The sequence below is a fragment of the Thermobia domestica genome, chromosome 9, assembly GCF_964235325.1.
Source record: "Thermobia domestica chromosome 9, izTheDome1.hap1.1, whole genome shotgun sequence".
In the NCBI taxonomy this organism is placed as follows: Eukaryota; Metazoa; Arthropoda; class Insecta; order Zygentoma; family Lepismatidae; genus Thermobia; species Thermobia domestica.
In genome coordinates this window covers 44,082,169-44,097,619 of record NC_137462.1, presented here as the reverse complement: position 1 = coordinate 44,097,619, position 15,451 = coordinate 44,082,169, and the positions used below count along the sequence as shown (strand labels likewise).

The 15,451-nt window shown below is 35.6% G+C and overlaps 1 protein-coding gene across 1 annotated transcript in view; it reads right to left on the bottom strand.

Moving 5' to 3' along the window:
* Positions 1-15,451, bottom strand: part of LOC145694625 (cytochrome P450 6k1-like) — a 46,399-nt gene that overhangs the window by 12,904 nt on the left and 18,044 nt on the right. The window contains exon 2 of the mRNA XM_081771027.1: positions 245-1,237. Coding sequence (XP_081627153.1) covers positions 245-1,187 — 943 coding nt within the window. The 5' untranslated portion in view covers positions 1,188-1,237. The remainder of the gene's footprint in view (positions 1-244; positions 1,238-15,451) is intronic.

The following is a 15,451-nucleotide window of genomic DNA, read 5'->3' as shown; positions in this document are numbered from 1 at the left end:
CCAGGATACAGCTTCTTTACCATGCATTACAGTAGCATTGTTTATCATCTTCTAACGATGACATACATTCTCATAACGATAACTCACCTTCTCCTGCCGGTAACTCATCTTCTTCTAACGGTAACTCACATACTACTAATACTAATAGCAATTTAACTTTAGATAAGACTTGTAAATATGAGAGTTCTTTAAACAGATATTTAGTTCAAGAAATAAATAGATGTGATAGCTAAACTACTCTTACCTTCAGTGTTGGTTTTGGAATAAGATGTATCTCCATTTGGATGTTGTGTTAAGTGTTCATTCTGTGTGTCATCGTCCAATTGGCCCTTCTTTCGTATCTTGATCAACAAATCTACAAAATCATTTCTTTTTACATTGTTCTTCTCACGATATTCTAACGTCTCCTTCACGAAAGATCTTGCCCATTTCGTAACTTCTCGAGTTGTGAAGCCAAATCCCAAAAATTTAGCTATACGAGGCAAAAATAGGAGAATAAACACTTGTAAAGAACGAAGAAATCCCGTAGAGTCATTGATTTTTATTCCAATCTGCCTAAAATCTGAATTGGGATCTTGCAAAGCGTTTCCTCTAATACCAAACGCACAAGATCCTATAACGTCAGTCGTAAATCTCGCAACGATGTCTCTTATCTCCAAAGGTTCTTTAGTTTCAGCAGACTTCTCCAGGATTGTGTTCAGTTCTTCAGCACATTCTGTAATCAACGAAAACATCATTTTAATTTTCCCAGAAGTAAATACCGGTGTCATTTTTATTCTTAAATTCTTCCATTTTTCACCTTTTCTTGTGAATAAATTCTTCGCTTCTATAGGATCCACTTCTTCGTCCACTATAAAATCTCGATCGACAAAATGTGCAAAATCTTTAATAAGTATCATCTTTATCAACTCAGGATCCCGTATCATTAATGCCGGGTGCCACAGCTCGTAGAATCCTCCAAATCTCTTACCATCTAGTTGTTTGTAAATATCTCTGCGCACCTCTGACAACTGCTTTCGACCCAAGAAAGTCTCTTTAATATTTCCGAAAAATGGAAGTGGTTCAACATAAGGAACGCCTTTCTTTTTCCAGTAGCTGTAGCTGGTAGAAAGATACCAATAGGCTAAGCCAACGAATCCTAGAGCAGAAGTTATTGTGAAGATCAACAACTCAAAGGCCGTTAACATGTTGAATTTTTATTTTTCCACATTTGTCATTAAATGTCACGTTCCGTTGTCTGAAAAAAGAAATTTGGAATTAACATTATCTACTACTCTTCTCAGAACTCGAAGATATTATAATAAAAATACAATAATGGTACACGACCGTGTTTCTTCCAAACATAATAATGAACAAGAATAATAATTTTAGGAATGATTCAAAAATGCATCAGAAGATTGCGATCTTGGAAGATAATTAGTTTTTGGATCAGGGGCCACAAAGTTTTTGAACGACCCGTAAATTGAGTTTTCGTATTTTCTACGGAATAAACACATCATACTGAGTTAAGTGATAGTTTGGGTTTGGCTACACTGTATGTTGTTCTCCAGATATAAGACCTACAGGAAAATTTTTGATTGAAATATATTGGGTCTTTTGCTATATATATATAAAAAAAAGATGATGTTACTAGAATGTCAATCATATATTTCCAGAAGCTATTATATATGATACAATTTTTCAACTGTTTTTATTAAATTTTCATACTATAATTATATTATTTTGTTTACTTATGTCCAAAAGAAAAACATGTAAGTGCTGCACACGTCAGTCGAACATTTTAATAATAAATTATTTTAAACTAGTAAAGAGTTTGGTGACTGCGGGGAAACTTGGCCTTCACTGTTTAGATTAAATCTTTATTGTAAATACACGATGCATGTATTTAACATGTAACAGGTTAGCATTTTACCTCAAAATTGACGTTTAAGATGTTTTTTCATGTTTTTTCTCCCTGTTTGTGTTTCATATACGAGAACCGTTCATTATATCTTAAGCCTAAAGGTGGCGCAACAATCGTGGGATGACGAAACTCAGTGAAACGGTTGTATCGTCCTTAAGCAGAAAGTGTTGCCTCTGGTGTTTCTGTTTTAGCATGGTACGGAACATTGATACCAACGATGTCTATGAAAGCTGCATGACAATGCTCCTGTTATTACCAAAACTGTTATTCAAAAGTGTGGATTTTAGCTTCTATTCCATCCACCCTATTCTCAAGAGGGCTGGGGCTGAGAGTTGAAACTGTAGTTATCAATGAGACTTGATGGTTTATAAAGAATATTTCAAGCCTTTGTATAAAGCTTCTTTCATGACATCTGAAAAGCCTATGGTATGTGTACTATTACTATAAATTTGGTAACCATCTACATTACAAAACAAAACTAATGACCGTTTTAATTGGAATTGGATAGCCTATGGTTATGTGAGTTATAAATGAAAAAGCAAATGACTGTGGGAATTATGTAACTGGATAGCCTCTGTTAGTGTAGATTATAAATGCAACATCGATGACCGTGAGGATTGTAACTGGAAAGCTGATGGACGTGTAGATCATAACTGAATGCCCTATAGCAGCGTGGATTACAATTACAAAGCTGATGACCGTGGGGATTATAACTGGATAGCCTACGACTATGTCAATTATAATTGCAAAGCCCATAACCGTAAACATTGTAATTGGAAACCTGATGGGCGTACAGGTTATAACTGAACATTCTATAGCTGTGTAGATTATAATAAAAAAGACGATGACCGTGGGGATTATAACTGGATAGCCTATGACTGTGTGGATTATAATTGTAAAATCGATGACCACGAGGATTATAACTAGGGATGGCCAAAATTTTCCGGAATCCGGATTCCGGAAATTTTGTTTTCCGGAATCGGAAAATTTACTTTCCGGAATTCGGAAAAATTCCGGAATTCAGAAAAATTCCGGATTTCGGAAAAATTCCGACATTCGGAAAAATCCGGAATTTAGAAAAAATCGAAATTTTTCCGAGATCCGGAATTTTTCCGATTTTACTTTCCGGATTCCGGAAAGTAAAAATTCTGGAATTGGCCATCCTTAGCTAGTAGCTGTTAAAAGAGAAACACAATAATGAATAGGCTATATATACTGTATTAATTTCTTGTAGTTGGATATGTCTTTATCATTTACATAGATAATTGCTACTGCAGTTATTTACTACTTTATGAGAAAGGTCTTATTTTCACACACAAAAAGGTCGCTGGTATGTCTCAAACATTGTCGCGTTCCCACCTGCAGCTGCTCCAAAGCACTGCAAACTACTTTTTAACCAGGCGAAAGGCAGTGAAGGAAAAGAAATCTCAACAAATATTCTAATAACATTCGCTTATTGTCAACATACCTACAGTGAGCGCAGAAAGTGTTCGTACACCGTGCATACTTTATATTGAAAACAGCTAGCATGAGAACGGGAGGTGGAAAATATATATATAACCAGAATTAAGACTACACATTCATACATTTTATTTCTATATACAAGAGAAAGGCCAAACAAACACAATCACTGTTTTGTTCAGAAGAAAAGAGAGAATTCCTTTTTTATAAACGCAAAAAGTCACCGTACACTTATGCTTGAATTAATGCTTATAAAGTATATTACGTTATTTAATATTTTGTGGGATTACCCTGTGCGTTAATGATTGTCTGTAGTCTTGGTGGCATTGATTTCATCTGTAGTAGTTCGTAGTTCTGTAGCTTCGGGACTGATTATGTCCCATTCTTTTTGAATAGCTTTTCTTAGGCCTTCTTTAGTAGACAAGCTGTGCCTTCTGATTCTTGTCTCCAGAACAGATCATAGATGTTCTATGGGGTTCATGTCTGGGGATTGGGGAGGTGTGCGAAGCTGTTTCAAGGTATTATAGAGTCAGGGGCGGATCCAGAGGGGGGCGATCGCCCCCCCCACAAGAGGAAACTCTTATTTTATATATAAATAAACCCATCCATTACAAGTTTGGAGCTCTTAAAAGTAGCAGTATTACCGCCGACCGCCCCCCCCAGAAGTCCGTCCTGGATCCGCCCCTGGCAAACCTTGCAGACAGGCCTTGTTCAACAGTACAAACAATAATTGCGATGTATAATGTTTCTATCACTGTGCGAAACCATAAAAAAATAATAATAAAAATAATAATAAAAAAAAGAACTGGAAGACCAAGAGTGTTGAGTGAACAAGTTAAACGTTACGTTATTAGGGAAAGAAAAAAGGTTCCAAAAAGTAGTGCTGTGCAATTGGCAACGGATCTGGAAACACGCGGTGTTAAAGTATCAGCCAGTACAGTGCGGAATATTTGCAGGGTATCATGGTCGGATAGCCAGGAAAATGTCCTGGGTGAACAAGACAAATCGTATAAAGAGACTAAAGTTTGAAAAAGAGTATAAAGATAAGGGATCAGGCTTCTTTCTGGAATAGGGTCATATTTTCGGACGAAAATAAATTTAATTTTATCGAGTCCAATGGGAGGCGTATGGTATGGCGCAAGGTGAATACAGAGATGAATCCTCAAAATCTCGTCCCTAAAGTAAGACACGGAGGAGGGTCCGTGCTCGTCTGGGGTTGTATGAGTGCCTCAGGAGTGGTTCGTCTCCACCTTATCGATGGAGTGATGATCCACAAAGTGTATATTAACATATTAAAGAAATATCTCCATACTAGTGCGCAGAAGATGGTTCTTGAAAACAATTTATTGTTCAGCAGGACAACGACTCCAAGCATACAGCGGAAAATACTCGATTGTGGCTACTCTATACAGGGGCGGATCCAGGACGGACTTCTGGGGAAGGGGCGGTCGGCAGTAATACTGCTACTTTTAAGAGCTCCAAACTTGTTATGGATGGGTTTATTTATATATAAAATAAGAAAGTTTCCTCTTGTGGGGGGGGGGGAACGATGGCCCCGATCGCCCCCCTCTGGATCTGCCCCTGAGGTTTGCTATCTTTCTCAAAGACTTACCCTTCTTATGCACTTTAATAATTACTTTTCTTGTCTCCTCATTTGTTTCTGTTCGGTTGCTTCCCATTTCGACAGCCCACCGTGCAGTTTTTTCACTCCTATTCACAACTAAACTCATTCTGTTACTCGTCATGCTATACAGAGGTGTATACTCAGGTGAATACTAGTGAACCCCAGTTGTGGTATCTTTGTTTCGTATTCGTACGTCAGGTGTACGATCACTTTTTGCGTCTACTCTATACATTTTCTACGGAATTTATTTACTTTCTGACCATTAAACTTGTCTTTGTGGTTCTTTATTGATATATTCATAAAGCTTAGTTTTCATTATTTATATTGTGTGTGTTATTACACTTCTTAAATTTTCTGTTTCTTTTTCGCAGGCATTCTCGTTTCAATAGCATAGGTGTACGAACACTTTCTGCGCTCACTGTATGTACAGTAAATACAAATTTATAATTTTTGACTTTACGAAGTATACAATGTAATTGTTCAATAATTAACATAAGCAGGCATTCATTAATTTATATTAATATAATAGTTAACAAAACTAATAAGCGGGTGATTGATGACTCAGTGGTAGAGTTTTCATCTATGGTATTCTAACTCAGGACATGTGGGTTTTCGATGGCTAATTTTGTGTTCAAAAATTTTGCCGGTGGTACTCTTGGTTCATTTTCTTATATTTGTTCCATCATCACTCATTAACGAATTTAGTTTATCAAAACTCTATAGCCATATATTCATTCTGTCCGTCAGTGAAACAAACAGTCTCAAGAACTATCTGATGGATTACCAATCAATTTTGGCCATGATGTACAGAGTCAATAGTTAAGAATCGAGTTCCCTGATGAATGTAATATTCAAACCGGAAGCGGTACAAATCAACCATTTCCGGTTTTAACGTTAATCATTATATAGTAAATATGGTAATAGATAGCGAGAAGCGGTTTCCAGTAATCGACATATATAACATTCATGTAGATAGAGTGTTACCCAGTTTGTGTATCTGCTGAAAATAATGAGCTTAGGTATTTAGAGAGCATTGTCCGCTTTAGAAAATGTGTGCTTGGTAAAGAATGTAGAGAATTAGCTGAGTCAGGCACGTAGCTAGAATATGGTAATAGGAAGGGGGGGGGGATCTGTCACGAAATACTGTGGTTATTTCCCAGGGGCTCAATCATTCTAAACTATTTTATTGGCAACATATATTGGTTCGTTTAGCGAAAATTTCTAATGGGGGGATGATATGAAATACTGTGGTTACACACCAGAGGCTCGATCAATCTAAATATTTTACTGAAACATACCCATATTGATTGGTTAGGACAATAAAATGAGGATATATTAGTAAGTATTTTAATAAGAAGCTATGAAGAAATCTCGAGTAAAAGAATATAAAAAAAGTATTGAAAAAGATATCGTCTTCCGAGGTCATTCGAACGGTGTCGAGAATTTTGCGTCTGGGAAATTTGCGCCCTACCTCAAGAACAGGGAAAATTGCGCCTGCGATGTACTACCATGAGCAAAATAAATGACGCGTCTCTTTATTTTGAAGTTTTTTGAAAATATCTCCGTTTTCTTTATATGTTCGAAATTTCGGAAGGTTTCCCCAGCAGGACAGGTTAATAACAAACCCGTTTTTAATATTTGTGTTAGATATTAGTAGATATTAGCTTAAAATAAATAAATTAGAACCAAAAACATTAAATCGACAGAAATCTCGAGAATTACCAACTCTGCTAAAGTGGGAAATTTTCAAGAACGCGAGGGAATTCTGCAATTCAACACGAAGCAGCGACATCTATGTCATTGAGAGAAGCGTGGATTAGATCTACAAACGAAAATTTTAACGAAATATTTCTAGTATGTCTTATTATATGCATTATCAGCGAACTCCAAATATATGAATCTATGCTAAGTATTAACGTATAGATAGTGCAAATAGTGGAAATTACCTATGGAAAAAGACGAATTGTTAGCCCAATCGTAATGAAAAATCGTCTTTACTGTAGAACAGGTTCAGCTTACGTAAGAGAGCAAATAGCTCAGTTAGGTAAAGCAACGAGTTTGTATACCGAAGGTAGACGGTTCGAATCCCGTGGAAGTACTGTTGTCATTTTTATCACTAAGGTTATTTTATTTATTTTTTATTTGGGAAAGAATCAAATTGTAACATATGTGTAAAACTCATGACGATACCAAAAAAAAAAAAAAAAGAAAGAAAGAAAGAAAAGAAAAGAGAAAATATCGTCGCATTTGCATTAGTGTCTCTAATTTTTGTTTGCAAACAGATTCGTAATTATTTCCCCTGTGCTCACTGATGCATAACGAATGTTTTCCAGTAAATGTTAATTCTAATTTGGAGAATTTTATAGTTTCACAATGTTTCTCACTACATAGTCTTCTATCTACGTGTTTGGATATTTTGATAACAGATTTCCCTATTAAATGTTTAATTTTCTCTATAAATATTTGTCTTAAATTGAAATTGTTTTGAATTTACTACATAAGCAAAGTTGCCCGAAGGAGGGGAGCTCAAGTAATAGATATTCTACGTAAAAGCAACCTATTGTAGAATGATGATGCTTCTTACCTTCAGCACATAATCTTAACGTTAGAGAGTCAGAGAGAGAAAAATCCTGGTTTTTCCTCCTCTGTGACCACCCATCTTAATCCTCTACATATCATTGTTCGTCTCACATAATTTCGGCTCTCCAAAGACATTCATATTTATTATTATTATTATTATTATTATTATTATTATTATTATTATTATTATTATTATTATTAATGAATATGCCACCCTTACATAATGTTGTAACGTTACACATCTTAGTTTAAAGTGCTTTCTTTAGTAATAATTTGAGCAACCACGTCACAAAATTTAAAATGTATGAGGGGGCACGACGTTTTATTTCCCCTCCTCTCTTTTCAGCACCCTCCAACAGAAGGTATATAATTTCTGAGAAGCAGGGCAGACAAAATGAATAAGAAATATATTTAGAGCATCCTTTCCTCCTTCGTGAATGTAATATCACGTAGCATTTTTTATTCTACTGAAGACGACCCTAGGCCGTTATGGTTAGGTAACAAAAGAAATACCTAATATATTTATAACGCCCCTTATCTGTAATATTACCTCTTCTTTATTTGTTCGAGGCTTTTTTACACAACCAAGGGTGACAAAAAGAATAGGAAAAGTGTCTAAAGATTACAAAAGACTTTATATTTTGTCAGAAACAAGGCAGTATATACACAACATTGCTTTCGTTAACAAGCGTTTCACCCTTGAGTCGCTTATAAAATTATGCAGAATAACTTTTGCCGATCATTGTTCTAGAGGGATTTGTCCAGGATGGTTTGGTGTCGAGCTAATAACGATAAGTATATTTATTTACATCACTGTTAAAGAAATAGCAAACTTTCTGAAAGGAACTTACTTAGGAAACAGATCTTCCTTCTACTTAGCCAGAGCCCACTCTGAAAAATTGCATCTGGCATTCTGAGTGAAAGTTCTATGAGACTATTAGAAAAATATATTCCCGTTTTCACGCTGATAATAGAATTTCTTAAACAGTTGTTGAATTACGTTCGAAGGGTAGGCGTAAATAGCGCCCCCGCAACAATGTGGCGTGGGGACCGCACAAGCTGCAAGGCCAAAAAATATACAGAAAGTACGCAGGGGCGGAGCAGGCCAAATTTTCACACGGGCAAAGTGACTTTTTGGCGCCCTTCCCCTAGTAGTAGCCTATATTTTACATTTTATCATAGTGTTTTTAATAGTTTAAACCAGGAGCGTCATTTCAGATTTTGCTTGGGGGGGGGCAAGACCTCTTGATATAAGTAAAATTTCGCGTTTTTCACTGATTTACTACTATTCTAATGATAAAATCTATATACATCTCAAACTCACGGGGGGCAAATGCCCCTCCCTGCCCTCCCTAAATGACGCCCCTGTTTTAAACCCATTTTCAAAAAGAAATCCATTACCTAGGAAAAGTTCACAAAGAATATGGCCCGCTATAAACAATAACAACTCCACCCCCCTAGTCTAGTGGCTAGCACGCCTGCCTTCTGTGGTACCGGGTCCAATTCCCGGTGGATTACTGTTGAACGATAAAAGTGGTTCGGATTCCACTATAATTAGTATCCACATCTCCCTTGCCCATTAAGGCATAACCGTGGAACGCTAAACTCAAGCAAACAAACAAACAATACTTAATTCCCGGCACTCTTTATTCTACATGCCATCTCTCAATTTTTCGATACAGCCCCCTTAGTACTATGAAACTCTGTTCTTCCATAGTGAAATGGAAAAAGATCATATAATTGTCACTACTTTACAAGAATATAAACCAAAAACGTCAGTAGAAAGCACATTATAAAATTTACTTTTTGAGGCTCGTTTTGGTGCCCCTCTTTCTCTGGCACCCCGGGCAGTCGCCCGGCCCTTAGTCCGCCCTTGAAAGTACAGACGCATAACTAAGGACTGCGGAGGAGAGGTTAACCTTCATGTTATGCCACTGGTTTGACGTGTTTGAAATGTTCAGTAAGTGATCAGTTGGTGAAATAATTTCGACGGTTACTGATGTTTAAAGTTTAGCTAAGACAAAGCTAACTAATCAAATACATTTGATATCGCGATGTCACAATTTGATTTTCCCTCACATAAAAAAGATAAAAACAATAGTAATAAAACCCCTTACTCGTACTGGGCTTTTAACTAACTAACAACCTAATTCTTACAGACTAGTTGCTCTGACCAACTGAGTTTCGATTTCTTACGCGAAAGAAGTCTGTTATATTAAGAGGCATGCTTTTCATTATCAAAACTGTTCGAAGTAATACGAACATGGCTTAAGAACAGAGACGGAACTGAATTACCACTCGATTGACCTTGAGGGCAAATCACCAAAGCGTAGCTATAAACGTAAATTCAGCATGCATTTCTCTGGAGTTGTGTTCAGTATTCCTATCTGCCAGTCATGCTTGTTCGTAGGAGTAATATGTTACAAACCTAACCTTTCGATAGAGCACAATGACAGAGAATCAAAATTAATGAATTCTTGCCCTTGTGAACTTGGGATACCACCATGTGCAATAAAACTGTCGCGTCTTCTGAAGTGATATTTTATCGAAAATAACTCGTTTTCCTTTATATATCCGAAGTTTTTGAGGGTTTCAAAATGAGGAAACGTTACTGACAAACAAGGACGCATTTAGGGGTGGGTCCAGGTGGTCCGGACTCCCCTCTGAAATCCCAGCTTCTCTGTAAATTTAGCCTAAATTTAAGGATTATCTTTTAAATTTTATTATAATTTATCCTAATATTGAAGTCGGACTTCTCCCGAAATAAATTACTGCATACGTGCCTGCTGACAATTTTCAATATATTCCTTAAATAAGTAAAATAACTAAATTAGGAGCAAAAAGCTTCAACACGGGCTAACTTTTGTTCACTGCCAATATTGTTAGAAGGGATATTAATAGCAAAAACTGCTAGGCAATGCTGAACCTTGGAACTTCACTCCGAACAGCAAGCTTATTATTGAGAACTACATATGAAACATTTTATCAAAACTTATCTAGCTTTTACCTGGCATGAAATTATTATATACACCAAAATTCACTCTCCTAAAATGTGTATCTAAACATTGCTCTACGTATCTTCGAAGCAATGAAAATTATTTATCGAAATATGTGAGCAGGGAATTCTAACAGCCAGCCATTTTATTTAAATCGTAGTAAACCCTGTAACCGGGCGTTAACGTGAAGACAAAGCTTGGTCCATTGGTAAAGTGTTGGAAGAATATAAACTCAATATTCGTAGGTTCGAATCTATCCACTCACCATAACATTTTGTTCTTATGTGTAACGATGAAATAAGAAAGAAAAAATGTATAACCGTTAAGACAAAACTTCAACCAAGTCTGAAGAGAACAATACTAAAATAGTAATACAATGACATCAACCAAAAATTATTTCATGTAGCGTTTGGACGAAATTACAGCTGTTAACAATTGCAGAAATAAAAACAGGCTGTAATGCAGTCTAGACTTCTGAATGCATTTACTTCCTGAAAACTTCAGTCTCGTCTTTGGTATGCCGTTAATCATTGTAAAACCTTTAATTGGAAGTGAAATGACACAAACTAAAACAGTTTTAAATCAATAAATGTCTATGTGTAAAAGTAGGTGTCTTTTATCTGTAGTTCTGAGTTCCTTTTACTTTGAAGTGACAAATGAGAGAAGAAAGTATGGTGTTCGAAAGAAAAATCAAATTTGAGATTTCAACGAATTTACACGTATTATAGCCCCTAACACCGAAAAAGTTATTTTTCGATACATGTCCATCAGTTCGTCCGTCCGTTCGCTACACTTTTCTGTGCACTCGCCTAGAAGCCATACCTGAAGCCATACCTCGCCTAGAAGCCATACTTGAACATACCGTAAATTAGTTGAAAAATTTACGGTATGTTCAACTTATCTGCACCAAATTTTAGTTTAAGATTTTCATAGTATTTCCTATAGTTTTTTCTTTTATTTCCCTCCTACTCCCAAAACAAGAGTAGTTTCCTGTACGATGAAAATAAAAAAAAAAAGATATTTTCTCATAACTGGCTCTAACGATCTTGTTTTCTTTCTTTTTTTATAAATCAATATTTAATTAGCAACCCTATTTTGTGGTATAAGGCATTTATCTTAGAAAAATCTACAAGGGGTAGTTTATACTAAGGGGGTGAGTTTTTTCTCAGTGATTTTCTCAAAATGGACTCAAATGTTTTCGTTCATATTTCATAAATAAAGATTTCATTAATAACTTATCAATATGGCATAACTCGTTTGTCCTAAAAAAAATGCGAGGGGTAGTTTATTCTTGGTGGAGTGTTGTCTGGGCGATTTTCTCAAAAACGACTCAAAAGAGTTTATTCATATTTCAAAAATAAATATTTCGTTAATAACCGAACAATATGGCAAAACTCGTTTGTCCTGAAAAAATATGCGAGGGGTAGTTTACTCTTGGGGGTGTTTTTCTTCCACGGTTTTCTCAAAAATGAGTCAAGCAATTTTGTTCGTACTCAGAAATAAATATTTCATTAAAAACCTAGTAATATGGAATAACTCGCTTACCCTGAAAGAATCCTCAAGAGATAGTTTCTTCGGGGAGTTATTTTTCCTCACGATTTTCTCAAAAATTACTCGGACAATTTTATTGATAATTCATAAATAAGTATTTCATTAATAACCCTATATTTTAGTATAAGTCATTTCTATGAAAAACAATTACAACGGATAGTTTATTTTTGGGGTCAAGGTTTTTTCCCCGACAATTTTCTCGAACGACAGGCGATTTTGTTCAAATTTCGCAAATAAAAATTTCATTAATAACCAAAAGTATATCTTAACTCATTGTTCGAAACAATTCACAAGAGGTAGGTTACTCCTGACGTGTTCTTTTTGAACGACTTTCCCAAAGTGACTCATTTGATTTTTTTCATATTTCATAAACAATGATTGCATTAATTGGTCTATTATATGTCTAATGAAAATGTGCTCAAAGTGTGAGTTAGTTTTGTAGTATGGATTTTCTTCAATCGAAGTTTTTTATTCGATAATCTGACATTCGATGTATTTGAATAATACGATAATTTTATTCGTATTATCCAAATACACACTTCAGTAACAACTGCGGCCTAACACAGTTAAGAAATTGAATTGAAAAAGTTTAGTGCGGTGGCCCTGTAATTGAATATTTTTTGAGAAACTCCCTAGCTTTTTGTGGTAATCTCAGGCTTTTCTTTTTCGAGCGACAAAAGAGAGAAGAAAATATAGTGATTGTGAAAATAATATCAAATTCAGATTTCAACGGATTTACATGTTTCATGGCGTCTACATACTGAAAATGTGACTTTTCGACACCCGTCCTTCCGGTCCGTCCGTTCGGCACACTTTTATATGCACTCGCCTAGAGGCCATACCGTTCAACTTATCTACACCAAATTTTAAACTTAGGGTTTACTTAGTATTCTTACAGGAGCTTTTCCATTTTTTCCTACCACCTAAAATAAGTTTGGTTTACAAACAGTCGAAAATCGAAAAACGCTATTTTCTCAAAAATGGTTTTAACAATTTTGTTTATTTTTCATTAATCAATATTTAATTAACAACCCTATATTGCAGTATCAGATAAATTTACGAGGGGTAGTTTATTGTTGGAGGTGACTTTTTCTCGACGATGTTCTCAGAAAGGACACTGGCAAATTTTGTACACACTTCATAAACAAATATTTAACCTTGCAGCATGGTATAAGTCAATTGACCTGTAGTAGCTTATTCTTGGAGTTGAATTTATTTCCAGTGAGTTTCTCAAACACGACCAGTTGGCAACCCTGTATCTCGACAACGAAGCTGAATTCGAAAACTGCAAGAGGACCATTTTTGTCTCCTTTTGATGTCACGAATCACCTCCCGAAGTTTGTGGACATCTTTCAGGTTCACCCTTAATGAAGCTTCTTTTCGAAAAGTTAACTATTAACTTTAGACATTGTTTATTTTTTTTTAAATCACAAATGTCGTTATTAATTTTAAGGCAGAGAACTACTTCTGAGAGAATAGATCTTGAAAAATAATTTTAAAACTTTTGTTTTCGAGACATTCCAGACAAGACGAGACATTTTACAAGCTATCTCGTGTCCAAAACATTTGCCTCGTATTTTCTTGGATGTCACAAAGCGCGTCTTGTCTCTTTCTCGAGACATGTCTTATCTCGTGCGCATTCGTTAACACTTGGGAAGGATTATCTTTCTACTCAAAGCATTGTTTTTATAATGGTTGCATATTTATGATAATTGCTGTCCACATAAATTACAGTCCTTTCAGTTGAATTAATTTTTATTATTATTATTATTGAAATTGCAATATCTAGTTTAACGTTGGACGATTATGCACCTACGCTAAGGGAGAATGATGATGAATGAAATGGTGAAATGAAGAAAGTGGGAGGAAAATGGAAAATCTCAAGAAAACACATACCCATGCACACGGTATTTGTCCACCTCAAATTTCACTTGGCACGAAGTGGAATCGAGCCACGGACCCCTGCACCAAAGGTCCCTGCAATGCTTTATTATTATTATTATTATTATTATTATTAATAATAATAATAATAATAATAATAATAATAATAATAATAATAATAATAATAATAATAATAATTGAAGCGAGCTTAACGAGTTTCAACCGTACGACTCAACCAACGTTTGGGTGCCTGTTCGTTCGTCTGCTCCTCTCATAAAATACATTCCATTTTAATGAAACTAGTAAGTGCCTTCTTTTAGCTCTGCGAAGTAACTATTGCTTGGAATATGAATCTGCAAAACATAAGAGGTAAAATTAACCAAATGGTGCAAGTTTCCACTTATATATACAAAATAATTTTGCAATATCAACTACGTGAATCTTGTCCCATAAAGAAGCCGAAACCCCTACACCGAAGAGCCCTCCGAGATTTGATCATTGTCCACACGGACTGAAATTGTCATTTAAAGCCAAGACTTTAATATGAAGCCAATAATTTCTTTAAAATAGACGGAAAATTCGGAAGTTATAAGCATTTTCATATTTTTGCCTTTTCCCATAAGGGAGCCGTAGCCCCCTATACTGAAGATCCCCCGGAGATTTGATCATTGTCCACTCGGACTGAGTTTGTCATTTGGAACCAACACTTTAATACGAAGCAAAATATTTCTTTAAAATAGACGAAAAATTCGAAAGTTATAAACATGTTAATAATTTTGCCTTTTCTCATAAGGGGGCCGTATTAGCCTACACTGAAGAGCCCCACGAGATTTGATCATTGACCACTTGGACTGAAATTCTCATTTGAAACCAAAACTTTAATATGAATCCAAAAATTAAACTTTTACATCAATTTAAACTGACTGGGTTCCAGTTCCCCCCACTATTGTTTAGTTTAGTTAAGTGGTAATTTGTGACAGCTTCACATCATCAAAAGAATGTTTCACTTCCCCTCCCCTCCCCCAGGAGTTCGTGCTGGATCCACCACTGGAATCAATAGACACTCTTCCTATTCTTTTTGTCACCCTTGATTGTGTAGGGGCTCCCTCGTACAAATAAAGAAGCGGTAATATTACAATCAAGGGGCGCTATATATTAGGTATTTTTTTAGTTACCTACCCCTAACCGCACAGGGCCATCTTTCGTAGAATAAAAAATATTACGTGATATTCCAATCATGAAAGGGGAGAGGATGCTGTAAATATATTTCTTATTCATTTTGTCTGTCCTGCTTATCAAAAATTACTTTCTGTTGGAAGGCTACTGAAATGAGAGGGGCAAAATAAAAAGTCGTACCCCCTCCTACATGGTTGCTCAAATAAGTACTAAAGAAAGCATTTTAAACTAAGATATTTAAGATTTAAACTAGGAATCTAAGATATCCTACATTATGTA